Raw genomic sequence first — 18,925 nt, 5'->3', positions numbered from 1 at the left:
CCCCAGACATGTTTCGGCCTTGTTGGACCTCCTCAGTGAGGGTGCAGCCTGGTTCACTGTGGCGCAGCGAGCAAAGGACCCACGTCTGGGCATACCCTCTCTCACAAGGAGAAGCAAACTGACCACAAAAGTGATGGGTAGAAGGTTTCGAATGAATCTAAACCACTGGCAATTGCTCTGGGCAACCTTCCACACCACCGTTTTTTAGCCCGTCTGCACCATTGCAAAAGGGGACCAGCCATGTGCAAATCAGTCGGCAGCTGCCGCCACCGAAGGTAGCAGCCCAGCCCGAACTGCTAGGCCAGGTCCCCTCTGCACAGAAAACCAAGCAACCCCAGACATGTTTCGGCCTTGTTGGACCTCCTCAGTGAGGTGCAGCCAGGTTCACTGTGGCGCAGCGAGCAAGGGACCCACGTCTGGGCATACCCTCTCTCACAAGGAGAAACAAACTGACCACAAAAGTGATGGGTGGAAGGTTTCGAATGAATCTAAACCACTGGAAATTGCTCTGGGCAACCTTCCACACCACCGTTTTTTAGCCCGTCTGCACCATTGCAAAAGGGGACCAGCCATGTGCAAATCAGTCAGCAGCTGCCGCCACCGAAGGTAGCAGCCCAGCCCGAACTGCTAGGCCTGGTCCCCTCTGCACAGAAAACCAAGCAACCCCAGACATGTTTCGGCCTTGTTGGACCTCCTCAGTGAGGTGCAGCCTGGTTCACTGTGGCGCAGCGAGCAAAGGACCCACGTCTGGGCATACCCTCTCTCACAAGGAGAAACAAACTGACCACAAAAGTGATGGGTGGAAGGTTTCGAATGAATCTAAACCATTGGCAATTGCTCTGGGCAACCTTCCACACCACCGTTTTTTAGCCCGTCTGCACCATTGCAAAAAGGGACCAGCCATGTGCAAATCAGTCAGCAGCTGCCGCCACCGAAGGTAGCAGCCCAGCCCGAACTTCTAGGCCAGGTCCCCTCTGCACAGAAAACCAAGCAACCCCATACATGTTTCGGCCTTGTTGGACCTCCTCAGTGAGGTGCAGCCTGGTTCACTGTGGCACAGCGAGCAAGGGACCCACGTCTGGGCATACCCTCTCTCACAAGGAGAAACAAACTGACCACAAAAGTGATGGGTGAAGGTTTCGAATTAATCTAAACCACTGGCAATTGCTCTGGGCAATCTTCCACACCACTGTTTTTTAGCCCGTCTGCACCATTGCAAAAGGGGACCAGCCATGTGCAAATCAGTCAGCAGCTGCCGCCACCGAAGGTAGCAGCCCAGCCCGAACTGCTAGGCCTGGTCCTGTCTGGTTCACTGTGGCGCAGCGAGCAAGGGACCCACGTCTGGGCAAACCCTCTGAATGAAGAGAGAGAAATCTTCCGTGGGTAGGAGGAAAGAAGTGCATCCAGTCCTGAGGGAGACAGGCAGACAAGGAAGTACACTGGTCTTATCTAGAGCAGCCTAAAGATAGAATCCTAGATCCTATAGCATATCCAGAATGACCTAAAGGACAATCGCGTAGCAAGAAGGGAGAGTTGCCACCATATGTGAGCAGGCTGAGGTCATTACCAGGTAGAAGGCGATCAGGAACCATTGTCTTCTTGTCCTCACTATGGATAGGGAGAAAATGGGAGCCGCTTGTGGATTTGGGTTCCACACTTCCCTTTATTGGAGAAAGGGGGGTCAGGCCGCATTATATCCCATGGCCACAAATGGATAAAGATAATCTAAGATGTAAACTTCCCAGTTTAGCGACGGTCGCAGGAAAATGGATATATGAACTTGAATAAATGACAGGGGGAAATACGTTAGCAATAGGGGACATTAAAGGTCTCCTAACAGCCAATCTTGGGGAAAGGGCTGATGACATTTGGACGAGAGCAGGATATTCAAGTGTCACGGCACATAACACAGCGCACGATGGGGCGCTGTTTAATAATTGTAGAGCAGATGTCTGGAGAGCGCTCAGGGTACAGTATCCTGATACATCAGATATGGGTGCAATTATGGCACGTAAGATGAGAGATGATGAAGATCCACTTGCTCATATTCAAAGCATTCAGGAACGGTGGACTCCTAGAATGCGGGAAACAAGGGGAAAGACAGTGGCAGTATTTTACCACATTTATGTCAGGGAGTACCTGAACCGGTACAAAGGCAGTTTAAGGAATTAGTGGTCAGAAAACCAGTTGACCATAGTGCATCACTGTCAGCGGTAGCAAGAGAAAAATAAGAAAAAGGAAGATGCTAGAAAACTTAAGGAAGCAAAGTTAGTTCAGAAGAAATTGTCAAAATATGCTATAGAAGGGGCAATATTGACAAGTGGAGAAGGATTGGGAATGCAGCAAGCAGTGGGTACATTGCAGATGAATAATCAGCACCAACTGGATCAAGGAGGGACTGGGTTTATGCCACAGGGTAGAGGAATGGGCTAAAGAGGAAGGGGTGGTTTTCAGAATAACCAAGGGGGGGTTTAAAATATGCAGAATGATAATCAGAATATGCAATGAGGTTTAAACAAAGGGTGACAAATTAGAGGGTTTCCTACTGTATGTTGGACATGTGGAATGACAAGGCACATTGCGCGAACATGTGGAAGCCAATGGTATGTACAGAATGGGCCATTCTCAGCATATCCTCCAGCATATAGCTCACAAGCCAGGATCAGGTTTGTCCAAGATCAGACAGTGTATCAAGTGTAAGCACCGCAAATGCAACAGGCTTTGCAACTGCAGTAAGCACCATTGAAACCAGTCAATATTCTGGGGCGAGATTTAATGACGAAACCTAAATTGACAATTTCTTTTACTGATGAAGGCATAGTGTGTTCTTCTTCAGGGATACATTAGATGAATGTGGGCAAATTTATATTGGCATTTACAGGGCAAATGGCTCTGCGAGGAATGTCATTAGAACCAGAGGTTATGGAGTATGAATTTTGTTGACATTGCTACCCAGCTTAGTGGGAAAGATTATGAGAATACCTTATACATTTTTGTTCAGACCACAGATACCTATGGACGAAGAGGGGGGACAGATTGTTCCCCTAGAGTTAGATGCAGCCATAGTGCGAGGGGAAATGGCCATGCTCGAAGGAACCGGTGACAAGGGAAGGCCCTGGAGAACAGGGATTGCACTTGGGGAATGGTATATGTTGACTGACGTCACTGATGAGGATATGTTTAGAGATGATCCATCAGATGATGAAGTGGTATTCGAGATGAGTATTAAGTATTGGATCAGAATAGAGAAAAGAGAAATCCCACAGCCAATGGTGATAGTACGTCAGCGTCCAGCATTTTTTGATGAGGACTTGGAGAAAGTGCCAGGTATGGACTACACACCCCTATGATGTAGGACTATTGAACGGGGTAGGAGAGGTTGAGATTAAGCTGAAACCAGGAGAAATTTTACCTCGAGATAGACACTATCCCATGTCTTGAGAGGTGGAAGAGGGTATTTTTAAGACTATTTTAGCCATAATGGAACAAGGTATTTTAGTGATGTCAGAGTCACCTTGTAATACTGAGGTGTATCCAATAAAAGAAATCAAAAGGAGGGTCGTGGAGATTCATGCACGACATGAGACTGATTAACCAGATTGTAGAGGCAGAGTTTCCTTTAGTTCCGAATCCAGCGACAATATTATGCAGTATCCCAGCAGAGGAACGTTATTTCACTGTGATTGATTTGAAAAATGTGTTTTCCTCAATCCCGTTGCATAAGGATTCCCAAGACCTGACGTCATTTGCGTTTCGCCAAACTAAACTGAAGAGCACTCGTTTTCCCCAAAGGTACTGTGAGTCTCCATCAATCTTTAATAGGGCCCTCCATATGGACATAGGCCATATTGATTTGAAAAGTGTTGTGATACAGAACGTAGATGTTATTTTAGTTTGTAGCACAACAGAAGATGAGTGCAGACAGGACTCAATTCAGTTAATGACTATCCTAGCAGACAAAGGATATAAAGTGGAAATTGCAATATTGTCAGGAAGAAGTGTTGCATATAGGTCAGTTGATCTCACATGATGGGAAGAGAGTCACACCTGAAAGAGTTGAGGCGATCATGAAAACAGCAAAACCACACACAGTAAAGCAAATGCAGCAGTTTTGGGATTATGCAACTATGTTAGAGCGTGGGTGTTTGATTATAGTTCATACAAAAGACCTCTTTTGCAGGCTCTAAAGAAACCACAAGGTTATAAAGAAAAGATAGTATGGACTGAGGAAATGGAGGAAGGATTCGAAATGCTAAAGAAAGCAATTTGTGCAGCTCCAGTTTTAGGAATTCCCAATTATGCTGAGGAGTTCTTTTTATTTTCGCATACAAATGGGACAGTCAAAACAGCAGTGCTTACACAGAGAACCACATTGGGGTACAAACCTCTGACGTATTATATTGGTAATTCTAGATCCAGTTATGAGAGGGCACTTTCCATGCAAATAATCGCTGGCAGCAGCCGCGTTCGCGATAGAGAAGTCCACCAGTATTGTGATGGGGTGTTCTTTGACATTGTTTGTTGAGCATGCTTTGTTTGACATTTTGGAAAAACCTAAGGGTACATTGACATCCCAGAGAGCTTCTGCATATGAAGTAGTTATAACGAATCCAGCCATCAAAATAGTCAGGTGTAAAATAGTGAACCCTGCCACACTCATAGCTGAGCCTGTGGTAAAGGGAGAGCATGTGCATGATTACGCTAACTATGAGGAGTTCTACAATAACATCCCATGCGCAAAGGAGAATGCGTTAGCAGGGGGCAGATTCTCTTCATTGATGGGTCTTCAAAAATGCATCAAACTAGTGGAGAAAGGCATCCAGGTGCTGCTGTAGTAAGACATAGAGCAAACGGGGAATTTGAAGTTATAGTAAGTGCAAGTCTACGTCTCACTTTTCAGCACAAGCTGCAAAATTGGTGGCGCTTGTTGTTGTGCTCGAAAAAAATGAAGGACAGGAAGTGACGGTGTACAGTGACTCCACCTATGTGAGGTCAACCATACACACAGGGTTAGCACTTTGGGAAAGGAGGGGTTACCTCTGAGTGGATGGCACTCCAGTACAACTCCCAGCATTATTGGACAGGTTTATTAAGGCACTACAACTCCCAGTAGCCATTTATTAGTTAAATGTGCAACACATACTAAGCAAACTGACTTTATCTCTTGCAGGAACAAAGCCGCAGACGAAGAGGCCAAAAGGGTGTCATATTAACCAGATATTTCGAGTTTTGATACTCCAGATGTAAAGGAAAAGGATGTCACGATTATAACAATGAATGAAGAGTTTAATCACTTATCAAGAACTCAGTTGATGGAAGTTCAAGGCAGTGCACCACAGGAAGAGCAAGAATTGTGGAAACGGAGGGGGTGTTCTTTGTCCCCCTCTGAAGCATTGTGGCAACAGGACAGCCCTGGAAAGATGGTGATGCCTGTAGCCTTGTTAAAGGTAGCACTTTAACAGCTGCACTACCCTGTGCATGGAACTAGGGAGAGCCTTGCAGCAGCTATTGCGGAGGACTGGTCCGTACCGAACCTTTTAGAACACATTGCATTTTATGTAGTAAATTGCATCATATGTCAAAGGTTTACCGGTGGGCACACACTGCGAATGATTAAAGGAGTGATTCCCCGACTGAATGGTCCATTTCAGCATTTACATATCGATTATGTTGACATGCTGCAAGTATGTAGTGGATACAGGTATATGATAGTGGTGGTGTGTCCCTTTTCAAGGTGGATCAAAACGTTCAAAGTTCCAAGAGGAGTATGTGAGGTGCTGAGATCCGACAATGGACCACATTTTGTTAACAAAGTATTCGAATAGATTAGCCTATTGCTAAGCAAAAAACACAAGTTTTCTTCTGCTTATCACCTGCAAGCAAACATAATATGTGAGAGACTCAATGGTCTCCTCAAAGAAAGAATTGTGAAGTTAAAATTGACACTGAATAAGGGATGGCTGTATTGCCTGCCCCTTGCATTACATGCATTAAGGAATCAACCTGGGTCGGACCACCACCTCACACCCCACGAGCTAGTGACAGACAGGCAAATGAGAATGCCTTTGGCTCCTCTATCGAGGAGCAGAAATGATGCCCAGAAAACTGCTGAAATGTTAGAAAACGAGTTACGTGTTTATTTGAGATGTATGACCGCTAGTATCTCTGTCATTTCAGATCAACTCAAGCTCAAGGGGGGTCGGTCTCGGGACACATATGAAGACCATTCAGCAACCAGAACTCAAGAACTTTTACCTGTACCAACACTATTTGTTGGAGATCCAGTTCTAGTGCGTAATTTTACCCAGAAGTGGCACGAGCCACGGTTTAGTGGTCCCTATGTGGTGGAAAAAATTACTCCCTGAGCTTTAAAAGTCCAAGAGAGATGTGCCTGCATACATTTGAGCAATGTAAAGCCTTATGCTGGTGAGACCGATGCACCCCCAGCTGTCGATTTCGGAAGCAAGACAAGAAGAAGACGTTCTGCATGTGCAGTCTTGATCGATGACGAGGAAGAACGCTGCTAAGGTTGCTGAGTAAATTAATGCAAGTGTGCATTTGGATTGTGGCTCACCCCAGACACTCTTTATAGATATTATAGCAGGGGTGCAAACCAAGTTCTTGAGCCACAGGAATATTTTGAATTGGACTTTAGAAAGTGTTGATTTTCTAAATATGCCAAACTTGGAGTTTGAATTGACTACTGGAAGCGTGAGCAGTTTCCAGATTAAGTCCTCGCTGAGTTTTTGTTTGTTTAAAATGCAATGGTCCTGTCAGATGCTGATACCCATAGGCTCCTTCTCGCTGTTTTTGTTTTTATACTTAGAGCTTGTCCTGCTCTTGTTGGGCGCAGTACAGATACACGTACCTTTCTGTATGATCCTAAAAATGGCACTACGATGAGGAAGCTACTCATGGTGATAGATGAACAGATCTTGCAATTGCCTGGCCATTTAACAGAGTTGCCTGATTAAAAAGGTTTTTTCCTTCCTTAAAGCAGTATACAGGCACAATGAGGAATGTCAAGAATGATACAGTTTTGGAAAGTGAGCAAACTCAACGACGTGTGGAGAATTGTAAATGGTGGGGATTAATGTACTGGGGCATAATACATGTGTGCTCAACATCTAACATTATTTTCATGATTTTGCTAATCCATACTGTTTACTTTATCGGTTCGAACAAGATAGGGGTTCCTTTGACTCTTCCCACTTCAGGACTCTCTCATCTCTCAGAATTGTCTATTACTGAAATACCTAGGCCATTTGTGATTATCCACACTCCATTCACGCATGTGAGGTCACCTATCTCTATGACAAGTGTTCCTATGATTCCCCCTGTAGGAAGGACCGTTTTTGATGTACTTCATGAGCATTATGCACGCGCACAACTTGCAAGAGGGAGACACAATAGAAATACAAGGGAGGATGATTATGAGTTAAATAATTAGTTAGACAGCACAGCACATTTGGGGAATAACATGTGGTATCAGCACATGAAAAAGGTGGGGGAGAGAACCTCAAAGGAGAGCTGCTATGTTTGGGCTCTCTTACCTTATACCATGGCGAATCCTAAGATAGACATAGCTATAGAAGTAGCAGTTCAAAAAGGTCGTTGCCTGACGCGCCTTGCACTCAGGTCAGTTCCAGGGTCAGACGGCATCCTTGGTATGGGTGACCGAGAAGACAGCGCCAGAAGAAGATGACTATGTGCAAGTTTCAAAGACAAGAGAGAGACCCCACACTATAGATCACGTGATAAGATATGGACAGCCTGAAATTCATGGAGCAGGAATCAGGTGGGAAATAAACAAAAAGCTCCATTGTCAAGGGAAGAACCCTGCAGAAATATGGAGATGCAAGGAGAGAGGTCAGCGGAAAATCAAGGGAACGGTGCTGTCTCCCGGTGGATGGGAGGAAGGCCTGGTTATATGCAATGCATTAGCACTTACAGGATGTTATGAACCAGTTATAAATACTGCAGTGAATGAATGCAAACATCAATGACCGAAGATTGCAAAGTTGCTGACATGGGGCGATGATAAAGGAGGCCTGTTACAGATAGTGCCTCTAGATAGTGCAGAACTATGCTTCAGAAATAATGGCACAAGAAAAGTTGGAATGAATCAGCAATGCAGCAGAATTTTCAATGTACCAGGAATGAAGGATGGAACAGTAGTAATAATGGACCACTACTGGGCCTGTGGATCCAGAGCATATATGAAGTTGCCCAAGGACTGGGGAGGGCTGTGTTCTATAGTGATTGTTCATGTTCCAGCATCAGTGATTCCAAAGAGTGACCCGAACATTGGAGAGTTTCCAAAAGCAGATGCTCATCTCAGAGGAGATCAGTTGGATTTCTCAATCGAACAAAGAGAGATAACTACTTTTCAGCTAAATCAATAGAAGCTTTCGATGCTATTCCGTATGAACACAGGTGTTCAGTCAGACTTCGGCAGTATTCGCAGCGACATTCATGCTAGGGATCCAGACGATGGCAAATGCCAAATGGTTACAGATAACAGACTATCAACGCTACCATAAAGGGATTCAATGCGGTCAAGAAGAACTGAGAGCCATAAGACTAATGACTCTTCAGAACAGATACGTCCTGTACATGAGTACAGCGATGGATGGAGGTGTTTATGCAAAAATCAGAGAATCATGTTGCACATTCATACCTTCACATGATGACGAGAATGGGACCTTGACAGAGGCCATACCAATGTAAACAAACTTACACATCAAGATGGAAGATGAAACAGAAGCTATTGCAGATGAAAGCTGGTTTGTATCGATCTTCTCATCGGTTCCACAATGGATGGAGAATATTTAAGTTTTTGGGAGCACTATTGGTGATGATCATGTTTGGATTATGTGTGATCAGAATACTAATCACACAGTGCATTAAGACAGCAAAGAAAGCAGTAGGAATGAAGATCATGATCGATGTTGAGTTTGGGTTTGGACCCAAGTATCTGACAGATGAAGAAATCAGAGTCTAAGTAAAGGCCAGTATTCTAGCACCTTAGGGAATGACGTTCCTGTATCCAATAAACCACAAGAAGTATTTAGGATGATGGATCTACTGCAATCCAAATGGACAATGGTGCAACATGACCTGGAGTATTGATGAGCATGTCAAATCAGCTGGATCTTTGAAAGGAGTAGTGAAGACATGGACTCCAAAGAAAAAAATGTCAGACGAGGATTTCTAGATAAGAAGGCTGATGGGAGAGTGGTCGATAAATCAACCAGAGGGGGGAGTGTAGAGGAGGAGCCAGGTGCCTCTACCAGATGTCCCGCCCCTATTCTGTCCATATGTTGGAAGGCAGAAATGTAGACATGCACAATGCCAGTATTGGTATAGCTTCCACGAAAAATCCTCGAAACAGGGTATCCATTGAGAAGACCCTACATAATGTATCCAGGAAGAAATGACAGCCTCTTAAGGGAGATCCTTAAAGAAGTGTGAAGCGGTGAAGGGAAGAGCCTGGTGACGTCAGATGAAGCAGACATGGCGTACCAAAGGGAGATGCCAAAGAAGAAAGTATATAAACCTTCCAGATTCTGATGACGAAGTAAAGAATTGAGTGACATTTATTGTGCGGAATGAATATTGCACATACGAAAAGCACTGAAGAAAATGCAAGCTGTTGTTTAAATGTACAGACGCTGAAACGCAAGCATACTAAGTAATCATGAAGGCTGGCTATAAGTAGTGAATAGAATGCAGGCGGTGCCGCCAATATATATATATGTATATAGAATTTGGATGCTCCACGTCATATTGTAAGCAAACTAGGACCCCAAGAACAGAAGGGCTGAAAGTGTGGCACAGTAGAAAAAAACAGCTGACAATGAAGGAAGAATCGAGAAGGCTTGTCTGGCCAATGACAAGGGTTGGGGCAGCCAAGAAACTGGTTATCTATTCGAGAAGATACAATAAACGTGAAAAGCAAAGACGAGCTCCTGTTTGGTGCAATGGAAAAGGTGCAATGGAAAAACACTATGAGTGGCAGGTTTTATTCATTTAATAGTGTTAAATACAAAAGAAAGAGCTCAAACACCGTCTCCTGTCACATGGTCTAGATCGAAATAGACTTTGGGCAAGCTACATCGATACTTGAAGATAAGACTGTGCTCACACTCCCTTCTATACCCAGGTGCAGTGCTATTTTACAAGGCCGAGTTAAAAGACAATTTGAATGGCAGACAGCAGGAGTGATGATAGATGATGGGCTAATTGGGTGGGGAGGCATGGTCAAGCCAACCCTCCAAGCACCTGGGGCACCAGCTTGCGTGCTGCTAGCGAGTGGAATATTCCAGAAGGGTACAAGCGTGCCAACCAATTGTAGAGGGCCACGTTAATACGGACTCCTTGATCTTATAGTTTAAAAGCCAATGAAACGTGTATTTGATGACAGCGAAGATGACTTGCACTAGGGGTGGGCATAGTTGTCCACCTGATTAGAGAGATCCAATATCCTTGCCCCCATAGAAAAGTATATGTAGATGTTCCACGGAGACCAGCCACAGTCCCAGTTAGGTTTTCTTACTTTGCCACGTAGTATGACGTCAATGATGATGAGTTTTTGCTTTAAATGTATGTTTTTCCATGCAACATGGTGAGAGACTTGAACAAACGTCAGTTGATGGCTGTTGTATTCCCTGTTTTAGATAATTGCAAATGAACCAGTTACGTTTTGCCACCTTCCTGAGTCTGCCTTATTGTTGGTGCGAGAGTAAATTCTGCATCCCCATGCATCCCAGATAGCACTACCTCACTTCAAGGGCCTACGTGTTCAGGTGTTAGTGCTGTGGTACGTGAGCACTCCAAATATCAATTTTGGGGTTTTAGCGTGATGAGCAGAGGTGGGCCTGTATTGTGGTACTTGAAGTGTGTGGCTACAGTAAGTATTGTACCCATTGGAACTCTTAGGGCGCCTGTACCGCGAATGCATAGCACTCAGTGATTAACAATGGCGACTAAACATTCTTGTGAAAACACACCACACGGAAAATGTGATAGACATCAAACCACCTGTGGATGGCACGAGTACAGTGCAGCCTGCCAAGAAGGACTGCACAGTGGGAGCCAAGCTGAGAGTGTAACATGGTGGGGTGGGAGTGTAGTACTGGGTATACTTGTAACAGGATCAGGAACCTGAATGTGGCTAACAGCATTCCAATAAATGGGGTGCTAGTGAGAGAAAGTCACAAGGGAGCAAGGGACAGAGGGTACACATACCTCTCCACCTTTTCTGTCATCTGAGTGGGTGAAACGAGAGATTTATTTTTGGCGGGTGAAAAACCATTGACCTCTATGGACGTGCAAAGGGCTTGGCCAGCAGTCTCCCAAAAGCTCACACTACCCCTCCATCTGCATCTCTACTAATGTTTTTTCATTGGTGGATGTGTTGATCTTTGTATTTATTCTTGTAAGAATGTGTGTCTGAGTTTATGCTGGTGTGTGTGTGGCTGTGCTGAATTATGGATGTGTCTGTGTGGGTATCCAGTTGTGTGCCTGTATTATCATGGTTATGCTGCTGTGTGGTTGTACTGATATTTGATTTGGTGGCCATCGGGTGCTCCCGTGTGGTTGCGTAGCTATCGGACTGTGTATGTCTTCATGATTACATTCTAGTGTGCTTGTGCTGTTCTGTGCCTATACGATGGTGGGAGGATTTGTGCATTTTGCTATGTCACTGTGCTGTTGTGTGTCTATTTGGTTGTGTGTGCGGTGTTGTTTGCCTTTGAATATGAGTTTCTGGTTGCTCTATTGTGTACCTATTAACTGATATGTATAAATGTGTGTGTGTACATTGTTTACCTCCATCGCTGTGTATTGTGCTATTGTATGTTGGTGTGTGTGGTAGTGTTCTTGTATGTTTTTGTAGTGGTGTTCTTGTGGTGTGTGTGTGTGCGGGGGGGGGGTGTGTGCTACCATGTTTCATTATGCTGTACTGTTATGTGCCTGAGCTGTAATGTTATTAGTGTACATTAATACAGAATTATTAGCGGTTAAGAGATTACATCAGAGAAATCTCTGTATAATAAAAAGCCAGAACATGCCTGCTACTGATTACTACAGGAAACGGGAAACATTGAATAATGTATATAGAAGCTGGCGGAAAAGTAGAAAAGCTGAGAAACTTAATCTCAAGTGGCTACAGATGATAGGTGTACTGCAAACAAAATACACCAGTCCAGTGTGGAATTCACAGAATAAAGTTAGAGGAAACCCCCTTCCTCAACCATTGAATTCGATAGGTGAGGAAAGATGAGTGGCTTACTTATCGAAAATGATGTATGAGGCTTACCAGAAATCGTTGTTAGAAGAATGGCCACTAGAATTTTCAAACAGTGCATTAATCAGATAATTAGCAAAACCTAGAATTCCAGAGTTCCTGGTCCAAATGGCTTGGCGTCTATGGTTATTAAACATGACCCTGCAATTTGGACAGAGATTATATATGTCCTTTGTATGAAAGTGTGCAGTAAAAAACACATACCAGCATCTTGGAAAACCTCAATTCTAATCCCTGTGTATAAGGCTGGTGAGTGGATTGCCCCAGAAAATGATCATCTAATCTCACTATTAGATACTACTAGTAAATTATTTGCAGTCATAGTTTTAGATCATCTGCAGTGCTGGACTAAAGACAATCAGTTACTCCATCCCTTTCAGACAGGTTTTAGAGCTGGGTCCAGTCCAGCACTACCCACGATATTCACCTATTAGATGCGATCATAAGTAAGGAAAAAAAGATAAACAACCCATCTGTATACTTCACATTAATAGATGTTTGCTCGGCCTTTGATAGTGTCAATAGATAGAAACTGTGGGAGATATTAACAGAAATGAATTGTCCCAGCTGGTTATTGGAGATCTTAATTATGCTTCATTCCAACAATAGTACCCAAATACACCTTGATAACAAAGGCTGCATGACTAGATCTATTATAATCAACAAAGGAGTTAAACAAGGCTGCCTGTTGGCAGCTCATTTGTTTAACCTCTACCTAGCCAGATTATTAAAACGTCTTGAAAAGAAAGCTAACTGCCCAGCTAAATTTAAATGTACAAGGGTCTTTATGCTGACGATCTTGTTGTAGATGATCACACTGTAAGTGGTATGAAAGCAATATCAGAAGAACTTGGTCTATTTGCTTCAGAACATTCTTTACAAATTAAAAAAGAACCAGATTATGTTTTCTCAACCAAAAAAGTGAATAAGCTCAAAAAGGAAATAAGTTGGGGAACTATAGATGACAATGAATCTTATCAATATTTAGGTCTTGTGATAGACCGTAGACTTGGCTATACTCCTCTTATAGAAAACAAGATACGTTGAGGCAAACAAATATCTATGCTCGTGTTTAGCTTTGTCTCGGACTACGCAGGATACTCACTGAAAGGAATCATGATTTTATACACTCAGTGGTTGATTCCTGTAATAGCCTATTGTCTAGATGACCCCTCTATGAGAAATGTAGCTTGATTAGACAGGGTAGAAGGATTCTTTTGGCGAACTGTCCTCCGCCTACCTCCATCATGTTCAATTCAATATGCTAGAGTTGAACTTGGCCTGTTATCTCTGAAGGCTACTATTTTGTTACAGAGAGGTCTTCTCCCTTTGAAGGCAATTAGTCATTCTGAAAGCCAAATGTTACGAATAATAGGAAAAACCATCATTAATTTGAAGAAGACAAATTACTCAAATGAATATGATGATTTGTGTAGGGAATTGTATAGCCAACTCCAATGGTCAACTGACTTGGCTTGCTTCAGGCGATTTAAATCCATCAAATTTGCATTTAAAAAAAGCTGGAAAAAATGGGATTGGGAAAGTAATTTTATATAGATGAGTACACTTCACTACCAAATTGAGGGAATTATTCACTCATATCTTCGTCCACAAGTATATCTTCTGCGATGCCCAAACACAGGGGTACGTAAATTTTGTTTATTAATGAGGACAAATCAACTGCCGGTGGCACTCAATGGCAATTGTCTATGAACCAGCGTCATTGCCGTATTTGTAAACATAGTGAAAACTTTGAGACAGCAAGGCATGTTCTTACTGAGTGCCCGGTTTTTGCATCTCTATACATGACCACCTATGTGCGGTATGTGTATCAGTATAAAACAATTCAAACCGAGCACTTTTGGCACTATTGTCTAAATACGAACACTGAATCCATGCACATTGCGCTACACCGCGTTTGGCTCCGCGCAGTGGTTGCTTTTGATCAATTAAAATGAAAAAGGAGTGATTAGCATGTCAAATAAGAAATCTCAACATAGAGAAGTGGTGAGATTTCTGTAAGTGAGTAAGCATGGTAGGCAGTTTTTCATTTTTTTGTTTTTAGTTCACAAAAACTGATAGGCAGATCTGTTTTGTTATGTACATACCATGTAGTGTAGGTCAGAATTTTGTGAAATTCTTATAAGAAAATGTATGTATGTAGTCTTATTGTGATGTATTGTTTTGTAATATAACAAATTGAATGTATGAATTTTGATATGATTTGATGTAAATATAAATGTAATAGTTGTAAATTTGACTAGGAACTAAACACAACTATAACAATAAAATACAATTAGTCTACATCCTTGTGTAGGGCTGTTCTATGGTGTCCAAATACTTGTGCTTTTTTGTATTGGTGTCTAATTGTGTTTCTGTTTTGTTGCGTGTATACATGTTCATGTATTTAATATTGTATGAACCTGGCAGAATACACTGCACCTATGGGCAGAATTTAGGAAGGGCTATATGCAAAGGTAGTTTAGCAGAAGAGACACGTCTTTAATGCTTTGCACAGTAGATATATGTATGGTATTTAACACTGTTTATTCCTGTACATTCTGGTGTGTGTCTGCGTTGTTGTGCTGGTAGGTGCCTGTGTGTATGGGTGTTTGTGCTGTTATGTATGTCAGTGGTAATGCTATTGTGTGGTTGTGTTGCTTGTCTGCATGGCTGTATTACTGTGCGTGGTATGCACACGTTGCTCTGGCTCTGTGTCTTTGGCACACTCACCGCTGACCCAGCGCACCTTGGGGTCATGCAGCTGGTACTCCAGCTTTCCCAGGTCCTCCAGGGTGAGTCTGGACCCCACCTGTTGCTTGGATTCTTCTGGAAGAGAGAAAACACCTGTCGGTTCCAGACCTTCATGATTTCTACTTCCTACTTGTACATGCTAAAAGACAATGGAACTCATTTTTCATGCGGTGGACCGGCAATGTGCGCGCTTACATGCACTTCAGTACCCCGGTGTAGTGTTTGGGTTTGCATGCATTGCTTACACTTCATAGTTCAAACTGGTGTAAACCCCTCCCATCCTTGATGCATGGCAGGGGGCGTTTACAATGGATATCTCTGGAAGCGGCCATCTTTTAGCAGGTACAAAAGACAGGTGGATTCCTTGATATGATATGACATGACATTTATAGCGCGGCTGCACAGAAGTGTTCCTTGGGGATGCAATGCTTTTCTGGCAAATGTGTGACATGAGGAGTGGATGGCAGTGGTGGATATGTAACCCTGGGTCCATGCCCCCACTCACGCTAACAGAAAGTGGAAAATCCCCTTCAGTGTGTAGGGTAGCATGTTAAATGTAGTGTCAAAACATTCATACACCTTTAATGCATAATTTTACCCTCCCTTTAACACCCCCGGGGAATTGTAAAATGGCGGTCAATATATTTTCTCCCTGAAAGGAAAAGGTCGGAGGTTACAGGACGAGTAAAGGAGACATGACAGTATGGCATTGTGGGACAGAGGTTGAGAAAGGGAAACTTCAGCTGAAGGTGGGGAAGGGGGGGTCTGAAAAAATCCCGGTTGAAGGTTCCACAGGTTCTAGCCGTAAAATGTTCCTGGCACTGTGAAGCTGTCCCCAGTGTAGTGGAAGATTTACCTGGAAGGGGTAAGTGCCTTGCAAGGGCCGAATATGCCAGGGTCCGAATAAAATCACTTCTCCGCCATGGTACCTTCACCAACCCCTAACATTTTTTAATTTCCCCTTGGGTCATGCAGATTCCACAATAACTTTGTAAACCACTTAAAGACCTTTCATTCTTCGTTTTTTTCGAGCAGACGATCAAAGGCACTGGGAAATATGGCCAGGAAACAGCGCCTATGTATGTAACAGCGCCTTGACACCCTTAGGGTTTAGTGCGCTTTATAAATGGAAAACTAAATGAATATGGACTCTACCCATGCACTGCTAAAAGCCAGGAAGCCGACACAATCCACTGCTGCGCGGCATCCATCTTAGTGGTCATGGGTTCCAGAACATGCATCATTTCATGTGAGATTCATCTTCCTTCTTTGGAACGTTTCCCGACAAACTTTTCTTTACTGTTCCAGTCTTCATCGTTTACGGTTTCCTAACATTTTCAATTTGTTTTGTTGTTGCTGTCGACTGATTGTTTCCCAATTATTCCTTCTGTCGGACGATTTCGTGACAGGATTCCCGCAGCTTCTGCATAACTTAGCTGCTCTCCAGAATGTGCTGGAACGGTTCTCTGCGATTTCCTTGAAAACAACTGGTCGAGGGAGATTGCTGCGGCAAAACCTGCCTACTCCGCTGGAACAATGTGTAAGCATTGGCCCTCACAGGGCTTTAAGTGGGCTGGGGTCACCAGAGGAAGTTACTGTCCCTTTGCCCAGGTCGCAAAGGCGTCTTTGACCCTCAGCGAACCTGGGGACTCTGTGCTGGTTTCTGTGTTTATAAAAGACGCCACAGGCTTTGCCCATCGGCCAGGATTTATCAAAGATGACTTGTATTTGTGTGCGTATCTTACTTTCCAAGCCATCTTTCATAAACATAGAAAAGTTTAAAAAACATGACTTGAAGAGCACGGAAACCTTAAGGTATGCACAGAAATATATAAATGTTATATACTTGTGTGCGTACCTTACTATGGTTTGTGTACTTTTCAAGCAATCTCTTATAAACATAGATTTCTATGTTTATAAAAGATGGCTTGCATACTACACAAACCATAGCAAGGTACACATACAAATATGTAAATGCTTACATGCATTTATATATTTGCGTACCTTCCTATGGTTTGTGTGCTTTTTTAGACCACGTTCACCCCACAAGCCATGCCCCCAAAGAGGTCCCCGGTCCCCCCCTCGATTTCTTACCCCACTTAAAGCCCTGGGCACTCAGCTTACTTTCAAAGCTCTTATACAGAAAATATGCTTATGCAGGGGTGTTGCTAGGTCTGGAAAAGATCAGGGGCTACGCTAATGTCGGGACTGGCGGGACTTGGGGCTAGCTATAGCCTTTTGGTTGTAGCCCCTGAGCTTCTATCCGGGTCTACAACCAAAAGATCCGGGGCTACAGCCCACTCAGCCCCCAAAATAGCAACGTCTCTGGCCTTATGCAATCACCTCGCCCTAAAATGGTCAATCCGAGTAGTGGCGTGGCCTACAGGGACCCTGGAGAGTTCACGATGGGCATCTTTTGTGCGGGTACCCTGGTTTTCTGCTCCTCTTATCCTCTCTACCATTCACCAAACCGTTTTCCCTCATCTGTCCTCATGTCCCCACATCTATTTGAAACAATTAATTTGTTATAAATCTTTCATTATGCTATTCCTCAAGCTTAACAAATGTTTTATAACGTTTAGTGTTCTGTTTAACTACTTTGTAATGCCTACATAGGGACACAAGTGATTCAAAATGCACGATTTGGACCAATGTTTCCAAGTTTCCTTGGGCACAGAGCCCCCAGGCCCTGTTCTTCTGTTGGGCTTTCTTGCATGGTGTAATTTGATGCCACGCGGCAAAACATTTCTAGGGCCACATTTGGTTCCCAATCCACCCAATTCCCTCCTACCTTCCACTGTGAGTCGCAATGCATTACAGTCACGTGTGCACCTGCGGCAATGCAGGCAGATCCCGATGGACCTACAATAGATGCACTTTGCTAGATTGTGTCTGGTCTTTGGACGCTAGATGAAACCAGTCACAATCTGAGAAATCGCACCAAGGTGCGGTGGGACTGGCTTCCACCATGTCCCACCGTTGTACGCACACGCTCACAGTACTGCGGACCGGAGTCGCTGCTAGAAGGGGCTGGGAGCTATAGCCCCCGGTCTTTCGGTTGTACCCCTGGATAGAAGCTCAGGGGCTAGAACCAAAAGGCTAGCTAACCCTGAGTCCCGCCAGTCCCGACCTTAGTGTAGCCCGGATCTTTTCCAGACCTAGCAACGTCCCCTGATGCGGACAGAAGACATGAATGAGCAGTTACCCCATGTATGCAGCCAGTAACATGTCCTCCGACACAGGAGGACTTTCCCAGGGCCATGGGAATGACCCAACCGCAGGCTGCTACATTCCAGGGACTTCTCCACCCATTAGCATGAGGCTCCCAGTGGACATTGATCATTTCCAAGTGCCTCATTCACCCTTATTCTAAGGAATAAGGATTGTTATCACATCTGGCAATCGGGCTATTTCCAGTTCATTGTAGGCCCTAGAGGTACCCCTTTTGCAAAATATGCAGCATGGATCTGGTGAAGCTGCATGTTTTGTGGCCGTGCCCCTATTTGCTATGGCCGCTGCTATGTGCATTCACTAAAACGGATTTCGATATAAAGACATGTAACCAACTGAAGCTTTCCTCCGAGCCCTGCCAGTTTATTTAAATGTGTGATCACTTGTCAGAAGTTGGGGAGCATGTCAAGGTACTATGTGCGAATTGTCACAGATTCTGATTCTCTCAGAATCTTCATGAATTACCCCATCCAGCATCACCACACGTGTGCAGTGCAGGCCCCTATGTGTCATGGTAATGCGAGGGCCAAAGCACACAACATCACGCAGTCAGCAGAATCTGCTTTCCAATGACAAATCCTCTAAAATGAGGGCCATGGTAACGGGACCCCGAAAAAGAGAGAGACAGGG

At 44.0% G+C, this 18,925-nt stretch overlaps 1 protein-coding gene across 1 annotated transcript in view; it reads right to left on the bottom strand.

The window, feature by feature from the left end:
- LOC138582434 (inactive dipeptidyl peptidase 10-like) overlaps positions 1 to 18,925 on the bottom strand; it is a 755,097-nt gene that overhangs the window by 532,528 nt on the left and 203,644 nt on the right. Inside the window, exon 3 of the mRNA XM_069653734.1 lies at positions 15,044 to 15,139. Coding sequence (XP_069509835.1) covers positions 15,044 to 15,139 — 96 coding nt within the window. The remainder of the gene's footprint in view (positions 1 to 15,043; positions 15,140 to 18,925) is intronic.

This window comes from Ambystoma mexicanum, chromosome 3q (genome assembly GCF_040938575.1).
Source record: "Ambystoma mexicanum isolate Mex_15411 chromosome 3q, UKY_AmexF1_1, whole genome shotgun sequence".
Classification (NCBI taxonomy): Eukaryota; Metazoa; Chordata; class Amphibia; order Caudata; family Ambystomatidae; genus Ambystoma; species Ambystoma mexicanum.
Note: the sequence above shows the minus strand (reverse complement) of the source record. Positions and strands in the feature narration are given on the sequence as shown.